General features: G+C 38.9%; 2 protein-coding genes across 18 annotated transcripts in view; one reads left to right on the top strand and one right to left on the bottom strand.

Annotated features, from left to right (window-relative positions):
- Window positions 1–6,643, bottom strand: part of GIN1 (gypsy retrotransposon integrase 1) — a 28,922-nt gene extending 22,279 nt beyond the window's left edge. The window contains exon 1 of one of the 3 annotated variants that reach the window (XM_045074520.1): window positions 6,553–6,643. The gene's annotated coding sequence lies outside the window, so the exon portion shown is untranslated. Of the gene's footprint in view, window positions 1–6,520 lie in introns of all 3 variants that reach the window. The other 2 variants (XM_004769271.3, XM_004769272.3) reach the window with 2 other exon arrangements.
- Window positions 6,644–6,823: 180 nt separating this feature from the next.
- PPIP5K2 (diphosphoinositol pentakisphosphate kinase 2) overlaps window positions 6,824–14,046 on the top strand; it is a 73,762-nt gene continuing 66,539 nt past the window's right edge. For 13 of the 15 annotated variants that reach the window (XM_045074518.1, XM_045074515.1, XM_045074513.1 and 10 more), the window contains exons 1-2: window positions 6,824–6,961; window positions 11,995–12,356. In XM_045074518.1, the coding sequence (XP_044930453.1) occupies window positions 12,243–12,356 (114 nt within the window). In that variant the 5' untranslated portion in view covers window positions 6,824–6,961; window positions 11,995–12,242. Of the gene's footprint in view, window positions 6,962–7,445; window positions 7,607–10,228; window positions 10,348–11,994; window positions 12,357–14,046 lie in introns of those variants that run through there. The other 2 variants (XM_004769274.3, XM_045074512.1) reach the window with 2 other exon arrangements.

Genomic DNA, 14,046 nt, shown 5'->3' with positions numbered 1-14,046 from the left:
TTCATTTTAGGGAAACTGGTGAATCAAGTAGGGAATACAGACTATGCTGGCCTACCTATCCATTTGCCTGCCTGTCACTCTAGCTCTGTATTAAACCTCCTCAACTCTTAAACCAACAAGCAAAAATCATTTATCCTATTTTCAACTCCAGGGTACACTGACACAAGCTCTTCCATGTCCAAGGGAGAGAAAGAACTGCCCTGTCTCATTTTACTTCTTAAAGATTTTATCTGTAAGTAATCGCTACATCCAACATGGGACTCAAACCCACAACTCTCAGATCAAAAGTCACATGCTCTGCTCACAGAGCAGGCATCCCTGCTCTAAATCACTAGGGTCTATATTGTATAAAATATATGACCAACCCCAAATTATGGTTTTCTATGAGTGGCTTTTGGAATCAACAATGTTCTAAATCCTCTAAAACAGAACCTTGAAACATCCCATCCTAGCCAGCTTCCGAGCATGGTATTTGGAAGAAGACATGATTTATACAAATAAGATAAAATCCTTTAGTGCCTTCCTTTCAGAGATCAGTAAAGGTTGCAAAACCTGAAGGACCTTAAAAAGAAAAGGGAAGAAGCATTTTCAGGCCTATTAAAAAGCCTCCAGGAGCAAAACCAAACTCGCACACCTTATGAGAAAATACAGGTCCCATAACACAGAGGGATATGGGTAATTGTAACTGGTAGAAAAAAAAAACCTGGCTATTGGACAACAGGAATGTCTCCATAAACTATAGTGATGTCCATTATTTTCCCCTTATACTTAAAAACTTCTACCTTTTAAGTTCCCCCAACTGTCCCCTACAATTCTCCAGGGTGTCTTAGTCCACTTGGGTTGCTCTAACAATATACCATAGACTGGGTGTCTTATTAACAACAAACATTTATTTTTCACAGTTCTAGAGGCTGAAAAGTCAAAGCACAAGCTGGCAGATTCAGTGTCTGGTAAAAGCTTGCTTCTTGCTTCATAGATTACATCTTTGCTTTGTCTTCACATAACAGAAGGTGCTGGGGAGCTCTCTGACATCACTTTTAAAAGAGCACTAATTCCAGGGTGTCTGGGGGCTCTGTCGGTTAAGTGCCAACTCTTGATCTCAGCTAAGGTCTTGATCTCAGGGCTATGAGTTCAAGCCTTGCACTGGGCTCCACACTAGGCATGGAGTCTACTTAAAACAACAGCAGCAGCAGCAGCAGCAATAATGAAAGGCACTAATTCCATTTTTGAGGGCTCCATCCTCATGACCTAATCACCTTTCAAACGCATCACCTCTTAATATCGTAACACTGGTGGTTAGGATTTCAACATACAGATTTGCAGGAGCTGGGGTATGGGGGAGAGAACACACAAACATCCAGAAAATCTTTACTCTAATTACTCAATATAAGATAAAGCCCTTAGTACATTTAAGCATCTATGCTATTAGGATACTCCTGGCTGTCCTACCTAAAATACATGAGCAAAGATTCATGTTCAGAAAGTCTATTCACTAAAATTAACCTTTCCACTTTCAAACCCTTAACTTTTGAAGAACTGAAAATACATCAACATAGAACTTTTGCTCCTCAGAGCAAGCGCATAGTACAAAAGTTCGAGGAATACAAGAAATCAATAAAATTTCGAAAACTGAGTTCTCTGAGGTTTTTGGCTTTGTTGTTTGTTTGTTGTCAACATTAAGGTAGAGGACTCTTCTAATGGTGGAAGACATAAAAATCAGAAAATTTCCACATATTTTTGTATTTCAAAAGTGTGTTATATAAGGGTTGGCTGTCTTAGTAAAGAACAGAACACTAAAGGGGTGATTATTTGACAGTTACCTTGAAACTTAAAAACTATTCATTGTCCTAAGCATATTTTTATCTTCCAAATGAATTATTAGACAGAGTAGACACTATTAAAGACTGCCCTTGGCCATCTCCACTGCTTACTGACAAAGTCTGAACTATTTAGCCAAGCCTCTACAACCTGGCACAAAACAAGCTCACAGTTTCTCTTCTGGCCTTCTTTATATACCTTTGCCCACATCCCAACCACTCTGTACCTTGGTTTATGTTACCATTTCCCCTGTGAATGGTTTATCCTTCCAATTTTATCTGAGTAAATCTTTTTTTTTTTTTTTCCTAAGATTTTATTTATTAGAGAGAGAGAAAAAAGCAGAATTCCCACTGAGCAGGAAGCCCAGCTTGGGCTTGATTCCAGGACTCAGCTATCATGACCTGAGTCCAGGGCAGATGCTTAACTAACTGAGCCACATAGGTGCCCCTACCTGATTAAGTCTTAACCATTTTTCAAAATAAATCTCTTAGCACCTCACTGAAGCAAGCCTTTCATGATGTCTGAATGTGAAGCGGTCTCAACCTCTCCTGACCTTTGTACCACTGAAGAACTTCCTTTGTTTTATCACTACTGCAGTTGTCAGGCCTTTGATCCACGTAACTTTTTGTTTGTTTATTCATTTACCAAGTCCTTAAATCCTTATATGCACTAGGTTATGGGAATACAAAGCTAAATAAAAAACCAAAAAACTTTTGTTCTTTTATTTTTTTAAAAGATTTATTTATTTATTTGAGAGAGAGAGAGAGAGAGAGAGAGAGTAGAGAGAAGTTGACCAGGAGCAGGGGGGAAGGGGCAGAGGGAGAGAATCTCAAGCAGAAACCACCTCAGCACGAAGCTCATTGCAGGGGCTTGATCTCATGACTCTGAGATCATGACCAGAGCTGAAATCAAGAGTCAGATGCTTAATTAACTGCACCACCCAGGCGCCCCAAAAAACTTTTGTTCTTTTAAAGGCAATGTTAAGAAAGTGAAAAGAATAACAACAGCTGGGAGAAAATATTTGCAGTATACAAATATAATAAAAAACTTGTATTCAGAACTTATAAATAACTCTTATTTCTTTCAAGTTTTCATTTAAATTCTAGTTAGTTAGCATATATGATAAATTTGGTTTCAGGTGTAGAATTTAGTAGTTCATCACTACATAGAACACCCAGTGCTCATCACAAGTGCCCTCCTTCCTCCATCAACTCTCAGTTTGTTCTCTATAGTTAAAGAGTCTCTTACGGTTTGCTTCTCTCTTTTTTTTCTTTCCCTATGTTCATCTGTTTTGTTTCTTAGATTCCACATATAAGTGAAATATGGTATTTGTCTTTCTCTGACTTATTTTGCCTTGTTTAAATCTCTAGCTCCATCCTCATCATGGCAAAGAATTTGTAAAGAATTCTTAAATCTCAATAAGGTACAAACAATCCAACTTAGAAAATGGGCAAAAGATTTGAACAGACCTTTCATCAAAGAAAATATGACTTGCGAATAAACACATGAAAATATGCTCAACACAATTAGACATTTAAAAAAACAAATAGTGTTAAAATACTGCTATACATCTATCAAAAAGGCCAAAAAAGAAAAGAAAAGAAAAGGAAAACAAGCTAACAATACTAAGTACTACCAAGGATACAGAACATCGCTGGTGAGAATACAAAATGTTACAAACATGCTGGAAAACAGTTTTAACTCAAGAGAAATTAAAGTATATATCCATACAAATGTGTATGGGACTGTTTCTAGAAGCTTTATTCCTAACCGCTGAAATCTGAAGACAAACCAAATGTTCAGCAACTGGTGAGTGGATAAATAAATCATGGTAGATCCATATGGTGAAATACTACTCAGCACTGATAATGAACAAACTAAAAAGATCCTTAATAGGGATAAATCTAAAAACCAATGTTTTTATGCTAAAAAGTCAGACACAAAATGCTCCATACTATATGCTATTATTTAAATGACATCTGAAAAAGCCAAAACTACGGGGGCAAGGAATAATTTTTTTTAATTAAAGGAGAATTTTGGGGTGCCTGGATGGCTCAGTGGGTTAAGCCTCTGCCTTCGGCTCAGGTCATGATCTCAGGGTCCTGGGATCAAGGCCCACATCAGGCTCTCTGCTCAGTGGGGAGCCCGCTTCCCCCTCTCTCTCTGTCAAATAAATAAATAAAATATTTTAAAAAAGGAGAATTTTTAATTAACTGCAAAGGCAATTTTTAAGAATTGCAAAACATTTATACAATGCTTTACTGTGATGATCCTCACAACATCCTATGAAGTAGGCACTAGCTGTATATCCACTTTATAGATAAGAAAATAGAGTTTCAGAGAGATTATCCAATTTGCTCAAAGCAACACAGTGAGTGGGGGCACTGACATCTGAGCCTTGTTTTCTGTTGTTTCAAATTTTGTTGGCTTTTTTCTCCCTGCTATGCTAATAACATCATTACTGTCAATCTCAGATTTCATAATACTTGGTTCAGGCCTCTTCTAGTGAAGTTGTAAAATTATTTTGTAATTAATAATTCAGAAAGTCTTATTCACTTTTTAAAAATTTTTTATTTTTCATAAACATAGAGTATATTTTTATCCCCAGGAGTACAGGTCTATGAATCACCAGGTTTACACACTTCACAGCACTCACCATAACGTCTTATTAATTTTTAATGTTTATATCATTTCACATAGTTTGGGACACAGTGGACATTCACGTATTTGTGAATGAGCAAAGAATTATTTGCCACTCCTCATAGGAAAGATAGCAGTGAATTAAAAAAAAAGAGCACATGTTCCAAACGTAATTGTTATTGCACTTAGGAAAACACTACTTCTCTTACATATATATGGCAATATAAGTAGGGTGTGTCTACGAAGTCATGGCTTTCAGGAGTCAAAATTTGTGGTGTATGAGCTACCTAAGCTTCAGTAATCACATATGAAAAAAAAAATAATACTTATTCCTCCTTTTTCATAAATATCAGGATCAGTGAGATTAAGCATTTGCAAAGTCCCTTGCAAATGGTAATTCAACATAAAATTATTGTTAGAGTATTTATTATCATTCATATCAAACTGTTCAAAATAATAGAAAACTCTTTTCTCAAAACCTCTATCTACAAGGAAAAAGATTTTAAAATCTCGTTTTCACTAATGGTGATTAATGTTTTATGGTAACGTTTATGTTTTAATGCTAACAAGGAAAGCCAGAAGACTGAAGAGTTGCACACTTTGTAATGATTATAGTCTAATGTGGTTCACAAGCTTAAATACATAAGAAAAATCAGTTCACAAAAATGAAAATCATCTAAATAGGTTAAAGTTTGCTGCTAATATTTGGCATTAATATACAGAAATAATACAGGCTTTAAGTTGTAGGAGTAGAACAAACATAAATCAAGTAGTTTCCCATATCCAAATATTCAACAAAAGTATCATTTACAAGGGAGAATTAGTGGTTTAAGTTATAAAAATAAATATTAAGCCTTCTTTAAATAGCCCTTATTTTTAAGAATTTGTGTTAAATAAGTACTTGTGTATTAAAATATGTAGGGATGACAAGAGGAGGTGAAGGTGGCTGATTACAAGTTCTGATTTTGCAAGAGGAACTGTCAGGGTCAAATTTGATTAAGCTTTAACGCTAGGTCCCTAAGACAACGTCAAATAAAATGAGTAAGTAGTTGCGTAAATATTTGTTACTTAATTCCTTTGGTTTTTATCTTGCGTATGCAAAAACTAAGGCAGTTAAGTATCACTTTAAGTAAGAACTGGACAAAACCCATCAAGGGCAACAACTTCAGTCTCCAAAGAGTTGTCACATGCATGTGTTCCAGCTTAAAAACTTAAATTTTGCAATATTTCAACATATTGACTTGTGATCAGAGTTTTTACTTCTGATTTAGTCTAATCTTTGAGAAAAAGAGGAACACGATTTTTTTGGGTCAGGTCTAAGCATGGGAAAACTGATGACACCGGAACACTTGTAATCGGCTTCGCTTCCACCTACAAGTTCGCTGAACCAACAGGCCCTCCCTTCCAGAAGCAGACCCACAAAAGTCACGTGGGATCCATGAATTCCCATTTTGGAACACGATTTCTCTACTTTGGCCCAGAAACGCTCATTTGAGGAAAACTCACACTGAGGTCGTGTTCTTTTCCTTTTAAACTACACTACCGGGCTCGATTCTCCCCCGAACTCGGCGATTTTCCCCCGCCAAAGGAAATTTTAATTTGGGGGGCACGAGGGCAATATTCCAGATCAAACGACAACGACGGTCAAGGCAAGTGGGGAGAATTCTCCAGAGTCCGCCAACTGCGGCAGGTCAACCAGCTCGCGGTCTCGGACGCTACTTTGACTATCGGAGAGGAGAGCACGTCCAGCGAGTCTTGAACGACTCGTTCATCAATTCTTAAGGGCAAGGTCCAGCTACACTTGGCCTGACCAGCCAAACGATCTGAAGCCAACCTCGGTCCCACAGACGAAGCACCACCCCACGCCCAACTCCAGAACTCGCCCCTTTTCAAGTCAGCTGGCGCGGGACACCGCAACGCCCAAGCAAGGCCCTCTCTCCCCAAGAGCGCCTGCGCAATCTCCGCGGTCAATTAAACCCGTCCTTAAACTAGTCGATGCAAGTGGTTTCGAAATTACTGTCAGGGGATGCCTCACTTAAAAAAAAAAAAAAACAAACAATACCTCTAACAAAGCATACCGGAACGACCACTCACCGAAAGTGGTCCTACACACAAACGACAGGATTTAAGCTTCCTCTCGCGACTTATCTGGTGCTGCCGGAAACGGAACTACCGTGCCTTTAAGGGGGGGGTGTGCTTATGGGGGCCGGGCAGGCCGTTTGGCATTTGCCGGAAAGCGTTCCGCCCGGTGAGGTTTCTGTGTGAGACCCGAGGCGGGCGGGGAGAGGCGTGACCCACCGAGATAAGGGAGGTGGTGTAGTGCCTTGCAGTACCTCTGTGTGGCCCTACAGCTGCTACTGGAGTGAGAGACCTGCGTCCAAGCTAACAGCTGGAGTCTTTCGCGGACCGCTTGCCTTCTGTCTCTGGGATTAAAGGGGAAGCCGAAAGCTGGGAAGGGCGCGGCTCTCTTCTGCAGCTTGCGTGGCTGCTGCAGCGGTCGCAGGTGAGGACCAGCCCTGAGGAGAACCGAGGTGCCGAGCTCGGTCACCCGAGGCCGCTGCTGGGCAGTTAGTTGCTTTGTCTTCTGCGCTTTGCGGAGCTTAGACACGCGCTCTTCCCAGGGGCGTGTGCCAGGGCGAAAGGCGGCGTGGGCGCGGAGGCGTGACCCTCCAGCCCCGCGGGTCTTTTCGCGTCTCATTTTCTTCTTCTCCGCCGTTGCCTCGCTTCTGTATTCCTTGGGCTGGAGAGACCCGACATTTCAGAAGAAACCGAAGGAAACTGCCGAGCGGACTCCGTGGCTGGTACTCCAGGCGGAGGGCTCGCTCCTCCAGAGTAGGCAGCCTCGAGTCCGGGGACTGAGGTGTGGGTAGGGTAGCGACGGCTGTTTTGATTTCCCTCCCTCAGTCTTGACCCCTCTTCTCCTCGCCGCCTGCACCCCCTCACCCCCCCACTTCGGAAGAACCGAAAGGCCCTTGCGTTGCAGCGTTTCCAGAGTAAAAACGGAGACGGCAGGTCACCGCCTCACCTGATCAGTTCGAGTGGGCTGCACCTCGCGCGCTTCGAGGGAGAAGGACCGAGGGTGGGGACCTCAGGATCGCAGGGACTAGGTTCGGGACGACTTCTGGGAGTTGGCGACCTTTGGATTCCTGTGGGTGATCCTTGTTTTGCTTCAGTGTGCTGGAAGCCTTAGATGGGGGAAGTAGGAGGAAGCGTGGCTGGCTTTAGTACCCAGCATCTTTTTGCCCTAGCCTGGGATATTTTTGCTATTGGATAGTTTTGCTATTGAAAAACTTCAGTGAAAAATACAGTTTTTGTTTCAGGCGGTTGCCAGTAACTGAATTTTTTTTTTTTTTTTTTTTTTTTTTTTTTTTTTTTATGTACTTATTTGACAGAGATCACAAGTAGGCAGACAGGCAGGCAAAGAGAGGGAGAGAGAGGGGGGAAGCAGGCTCCCTGCTGAGCAGAGAGCTCCTCGCTCGGGACTCAGGGCTGGGATCATGACCTGAGCCGAAGGCATAGGCTCTAACCCAGTGAACCACCCATGCGCCCCAGTAACTGAATTCTTAATTGTGCCAAGTGCTTTACGTATTTTCTCATATACTTCTCTCAACAATTCCATGAGTTATATTAGAGTATTATTTTCACTTTACTGAGCTAGGTTCTGAGACTGAGAGAGGCCACTTACCTTGTCCTAACTAAAACCACTTTTGTTACTAGTAAACATTTAAGCTTATTATTAAATGTGTATTAGAAACCACATTTATTAGATTCCATAATCTGTATTCTTTTTTTTTTTTTTAAAGATTTCATTTACTTATTTGACAGACAGAGATCACAAGCAGGCAGAGAGGCAGGCAGAGAGAGGAGGAAGCAGGCTCCCCGCTGAGCAGAGAGCCCGATATGGGGCTCGATCCCAGGACCCTGGGATCACGACCGGAGCTGAAGGCAGAGGCTTTAATCCACTGAGCCACCCAGGCGCCCCCATAATCTGTATTCTTAATTATACTACTTTTTATTTTTGGGGGGGGAAGATTTTATTTATTTATCTGACAGACAGATCACAAGTAGGCAGAGAAGCAGGCAGAGAGAGAGGAGGAAGCAGGCTCCCCGCCGAGCAGAGAGCCCCATGTGGGGGGCTCGGTCCCAGGACCATGACCCAAGCCAAAGGCAGAGGCCACAACCCACTGAGCCACCCAGACACCCCTATCTTACTCTTGTCTTACCATTATGCTTCTTTGCTTCCAGTTTCTTCACTAATATTTTCAGTGGTTGAAAGTATTCATTAAAAAAAAGAAGAAAGTTTTCATTAAAAAAAAAAAAGAATTCAATATGCCTATTTATGTGTCTTATGAAATGATCTCTGTCCTCATGCAGCTTCCATATTGTGAGGCAGAAATAAATAGTTCAGAAACCAAAAGACTAACTGCAGCATGGGTTTTTTTTTTGAAAGCAGACGATGAAGCTAATGTGCAGAACCTTCAGAGTTGCATGGTCAGATCTTGCTGTTTTAGGTTTTAAACTTGTATGACTTTTGTGGTGGTTGTGGTGAGGTTATTACACTTAACAGTTGGTGGGACGTTTATTGATCACCCACATAAGTGCTCTGCACCAGTTAAGTACTAGGAATATACAGATAAGGTCCTTGTTCTCTAAAAGCACCGGCACAGCTACGTATACATAGTATTAGGGAACTACTAATTTCCTAAGTGGAAATGATAATTGGTTATATAGGAGGATGTCCTTATTTTTAGGAGATGCATACTGAAGTATATAGAAATGAAGTAAATTGATGTCTATAACTTTCAAATGATAGAGCAAGTATATGTGTATATAAATAGAAAGTAAATATGGTGAAAAGTTAGCAATTGTTGGAATCTAGTGGTAAGTATATGAATGTAAGTGTGTAGTGAATCATTCTCTCAACTTTTCTGAATATTTCAAATCTTTCACAATAAAAATTTGTGGAGGAAAAACCTTAACTCTAATGGAAACAGGTAATTGGGGAGATACATCTCAAATGCTGTGGATCATGAAAGATGGGAAAGATGCTGATGTGTATTTATGGGTTGTCAGAAGCATGACAGTTGTCAGAAAGGCGTTTGTTGAAGACTTTGCAGTTGTTTATTCAAGGAGGAATTGGAACTTTCAAGGGCAATAGTGAATTATAAGTAGAAGGACAGACAGGCTCAGCAAAAAGATAGTGTATGAATGTTTGAAGAAGGAAAAAAAAAATCAATGTGAGGGTTTTGTGAAACTTGGCATGGGCTTTCTTGTATACACTTCTAAATGATGCTTGGCTGCCTTTGCCAGCATGCAGAAGCCTATTTAATAACCTATTATGTAGCTGCAGTAATAGCGCCTTGCAACTGGAGCTACCATTTACAACAGTACTTGCATTGGAAACTGCTTTTAGGGTTTCAGGAAAATCAGGCTTTTCAAGAAAGGTGGGTTTATGAATACTAGGTATTACTGAGGCTTAATCAGTGGTATCATTTTAAGAATTAAGCAGCTTTGGGGCGCCTGGGTAGCTCAGTGGGTTGGGCCGCTGCCTTCGGCTCGGGTCATGGTCTCAGGGTCCTGGGATCGAGCCCCACATCGGGCTCTCTGCTCAGCGGGGAGCCTGCTTCCTCCTCTCTCTCTGCCTGCCTCTCTGCCTACTTGTGATCTCTCACTGTCAAATAAATAAATAAAAAATCTTAAAAAAAAAAAAAAAGAATTAAGCAGCTTTGACCGTGGTAGATCTGTTAAAGAGAGGAGTGTTTTTTTTCAGGCAGTAGTGTTCGTGATAGTCTCAAGCAGTGTGGTAAGACTGGAAAACATGTCATGAAGTCTCCAGTGTCAGCCGCAGCAGCAAAAAGGAGTTTCTGTGGCTTCATTACGGGGTGCTAAGTAGGTACCTTTTAAACTGAATTGTTTGTATTTGTTCTGAGCCAATTAAGATAGGTCAGGAATCTAGGTCTTAATTATAAGAGCCCGCAAGATAAATAAATAGCTAACATTTACTAAATGCTTACCTTGTGCTAATTGCCATTTTATCTTCATTTTCATTTAATTTGCATAATAATTAATGAGATTTATCCCATTTTACAGATGATGGCTGGAGTTTCAGTAACTTAGTTAAGGACACAGAACTAAGGACAACTTAACAAAGTTAACAACTTAACTAAGTTAAGGACAGTTATCAGCAAAAGCTATCTACCCAATTTTGTCAAAGTCTAGAGCAGTGCGTCCCAATGTGTGATTTCCAGGCCAGCAATGAGCATCACGTTGGAATTTTTAGAGTATTGGGTCCTACTTTGAGACTTTTTTTTTAGTTTAATATTTTAACAAGCCCTCTGGTGATTCTGATATGTGAAGTTTGAGAACCACTTCTTTGAGTGTGGATACTTAGTAGCATGGTAGTTTCCAATACAAAATTCAGAGTTGAGCAGTATTTGGTATTCATGAGCAAGTATTTTACTTTAATTTTTTAATCACCAACTGTTTCAAATTTTGTAACACTGTGAAATTTTAATTTAAAGTTTCATAAAGTGAAGCCTAGGTACGCTAGGGTTTTAATATTTAATAGGGAGTCACCAATTAAACTAGAATTAGATCTTTAGGAAAAAGAGTTTTGGGGATAGTCTTTGTGGTTCTAACATATAATCCAGCTTCTAAGAATATTTGATCAAATAATTTACTATATTACCAATAGGCAAATGAATTATTTGATATATCGTTTCATCTTGGTAGGTTATTAGTTTTAATATGACTAAGGGAACAGTAATACAAACAGCTTTGGTAAAGATGTTTTGAGATATCACTGTTATATGAGAGTTCTTAAACTGATGTTCATAGGCATCAGTTTATATAGAAAAGCTTGGATGTCAGTCATATAAAATTGTTTGCAGAATTTATTACTCATGTACATGTTTTTCTGAGGAGAAGATCTATAGATTTTATTAGGCTAGCCAAGGAATTTCTGACTTTTAAAAGTTTAAGATCTGCTGTTATAATGAAATCTTGTTTTTATTCTAATTTTATTTTGTTGATTTTTTTTGAGATTAGAATGCGAAACGGTTTTGTTTCTTGAACTTTCTAGTTAGTCTTTTAAAAATTGGTTTAATCAAATTTCAGATTGATTTATAGATGCCAGTGGGTTTTAAACCCACATTACACTTTATGGTTTTTTTTTTTTTCATTCTATTCAGGTATTCTTAAGTGCATTGCAGAGGTATTTAGCTTTTAATGGAATTTTGTTATAATTTGAATAATTTTCTCATTTGTTAGATATTTTTGGACTTGAAGAATTTAGTGTGTATTTTTGTTATTGTTACTTTGTTATTTTGTTACTATGCTTTTATTTTGAATCAGTTTGTCAAATTGCTGAAATGTAGATTATTGAAGATTAGAGCTTAGTTTTTTATATTTTATGGAAGCAAATGTCATTTCATTTGAAGGTATGCATCAAGTTACTGATCAGGATTTTACAAGTGTCATTTAAATAAATATTTTTGAAGTACAGTCTCCAAAATTAATTTTTTTATTGCATTTTAGGTAGAAAGATTACTGCATCAACTCACTGAAGCAATAACCTCACTCTTTGTCTTTTAAACTTCATCAACAATGAAGCAATGATATCTGAGAACAGAAGAGCATTTGCCAACTAACTGTCATCACAATTCCAAGTGATTGTATAAGCAGAAACAAGCTGCAACAGAGCTCTGTCTGCTAGTATAGAGAGAATGGTTTATTTAGAAGCAGTTTTAGTATAGTGCTTTATATCTGTATCAAATGAAATAAAAATGAGTGAGGCCCCCAGATTCTTTGTTGGGCCTGAAGATACAGAAATAAACTCAGGAAATTACCGACATTTCTTCCACCATGCAGATGAAGATGAGGAGGAAGAAGATGAGTCTGTAAGTTGTTTTTTTGGAGAGAGAAGACCAGTACAATATAGGCTTATTGCTAATCAATGTCAGGGTGAATTAATAGTATCTAAATTGTGAAGACATTTTTGCACATAGAAATTTGTTGGAAATCTTCTGCACTGAAAAAGCACATTTTGTTTCACTAGTAACATTATTGAATCTGTGGTACGGCAAGAAATCCATTAGGGGTCAGATTTCTAAGTTGCTTAATGATGCTAACTTTAATGTCTTTCATGATATGTTCACTGATATGCCTAGCGTAACACAGGATTCAGTTGAAAACTTGGCAAGGAGAAAATAATCAGGGCCATAAACCAAAAGGGTTTCTTGTATACAGAAGTACCTAAAAAGTACATGAAGATAAAGAAATAAGTTGAAGGAGATAATTTTAAAAGTACTGACTTAGCCAGCTTCTTTAAGTTTGTCATGTTGTCAGTAAAAGTCGTGGTTGACCCAAAGATAGCCTTATATATTAACTATTCAGGAGTCTGTAACTGTGTGACTAGATGGAGAGGCTACATCAAGTATCCAGAGAGGTGTATAGGAACATGAGTCTTGTTTTCTTTTTGATCTATCTACGAGGATGTATAGCTGTACCAAATCTTTGGGAATAACACATATTTATTATGTTCATTTTACTATAGTTACATCAGCTCAACATTTTTCTTTTTTTTGCCATTTTATTTTATTTTTTAAACATATAATGTATTGTCTGTTTCAGGGGTACATGTTTGTGATTCATCAGTCTTACACAATTCACAGTAGTCACCATAGCACAGTTGAATGCTATAGAGCCATAAAAAACAAAATCTTGCCATTTGCAATGACATGGATGAAACTACAGGGGATTATGCTAAGCAAAATAAGTCAGTCAGAGAAAGACAATTTTCATATGATCTCATTGATAGGAGGAATTCGAGAAGCAAGACAGAGAGGATCATAGGGGAAGGCAGGGAAAAATGAAATAAGTTGAAACCAGAGAGGGAGACAAACCATAAGAGACTCTTAATTTCAGGAAACAAACTGAGGACTTTTGGAGTGGAGGGGAGTAGGAGGGATGAGGGGATGGAGTGGTTGGGTGATGTGCTATGGTGAGAGCTCAATGCTTTTCTTACTTGTTTCCCCTTTAGAAGTAGATTGCTTTACTGTGAAAACTGATTTAAGATACAACCTTACGTTTGTTTTTTTTATATTTCCAGTTGAAAAGATAATTTTTTTAAAGATTTATTTATTTATTTGAGAGACAGAGAGAGAGAGTGGTGGGGAGGGACAGAAGGAGAGTGAGGGAGAGTCCCAAGCAGACTCCATGCTGAGCGCAGAGACCAAAACAGGGCTTGATCTCAGGACTCTGACTGAAACCAGGAGTATGTCTCTTAACCAACTGCACCATGCAGGCGCCCTCATAATTTTGTTTTCAAATCAAAACCCGTTATACTTTGTAAGAGTAGAAGAAAACCCAAAAGACAAAAATAGCTATTGGATAATTCTTAACATCCATTTTCATCAACCATTTTCACAGTGTTGTAACACATCTGAAATGCCAATGAGACTGTCATTCACTTAAAACCTATTCCACCCCCATCTTACCCCAGAAAAAAATGATTTTCAGGCTTCCCTTACCAGCAAAATATTTCATCACCTAAAGTTGTTATGCAGAAATCCAATGAATAAAACATAC

This window comes from Mustela putorius, unplaced genomic scaffold (assembly GCF_011764305.1).
Source record: "Mustela putorius furo isolate JIRA1106 unplaced genomic scaffold, ASM1176430v1.1 tig00537350_pilon_pilon_pilon, whole genome shotgun sequence".
NCBI lineage: Eukaryota > Metazoa > Chordata > Mammalia > Carnivora > Mustelidae > Mustela > Mustela putorius.
This window is presented reverse-complemented; position numbering and strand designations above follow the sequence as displayed.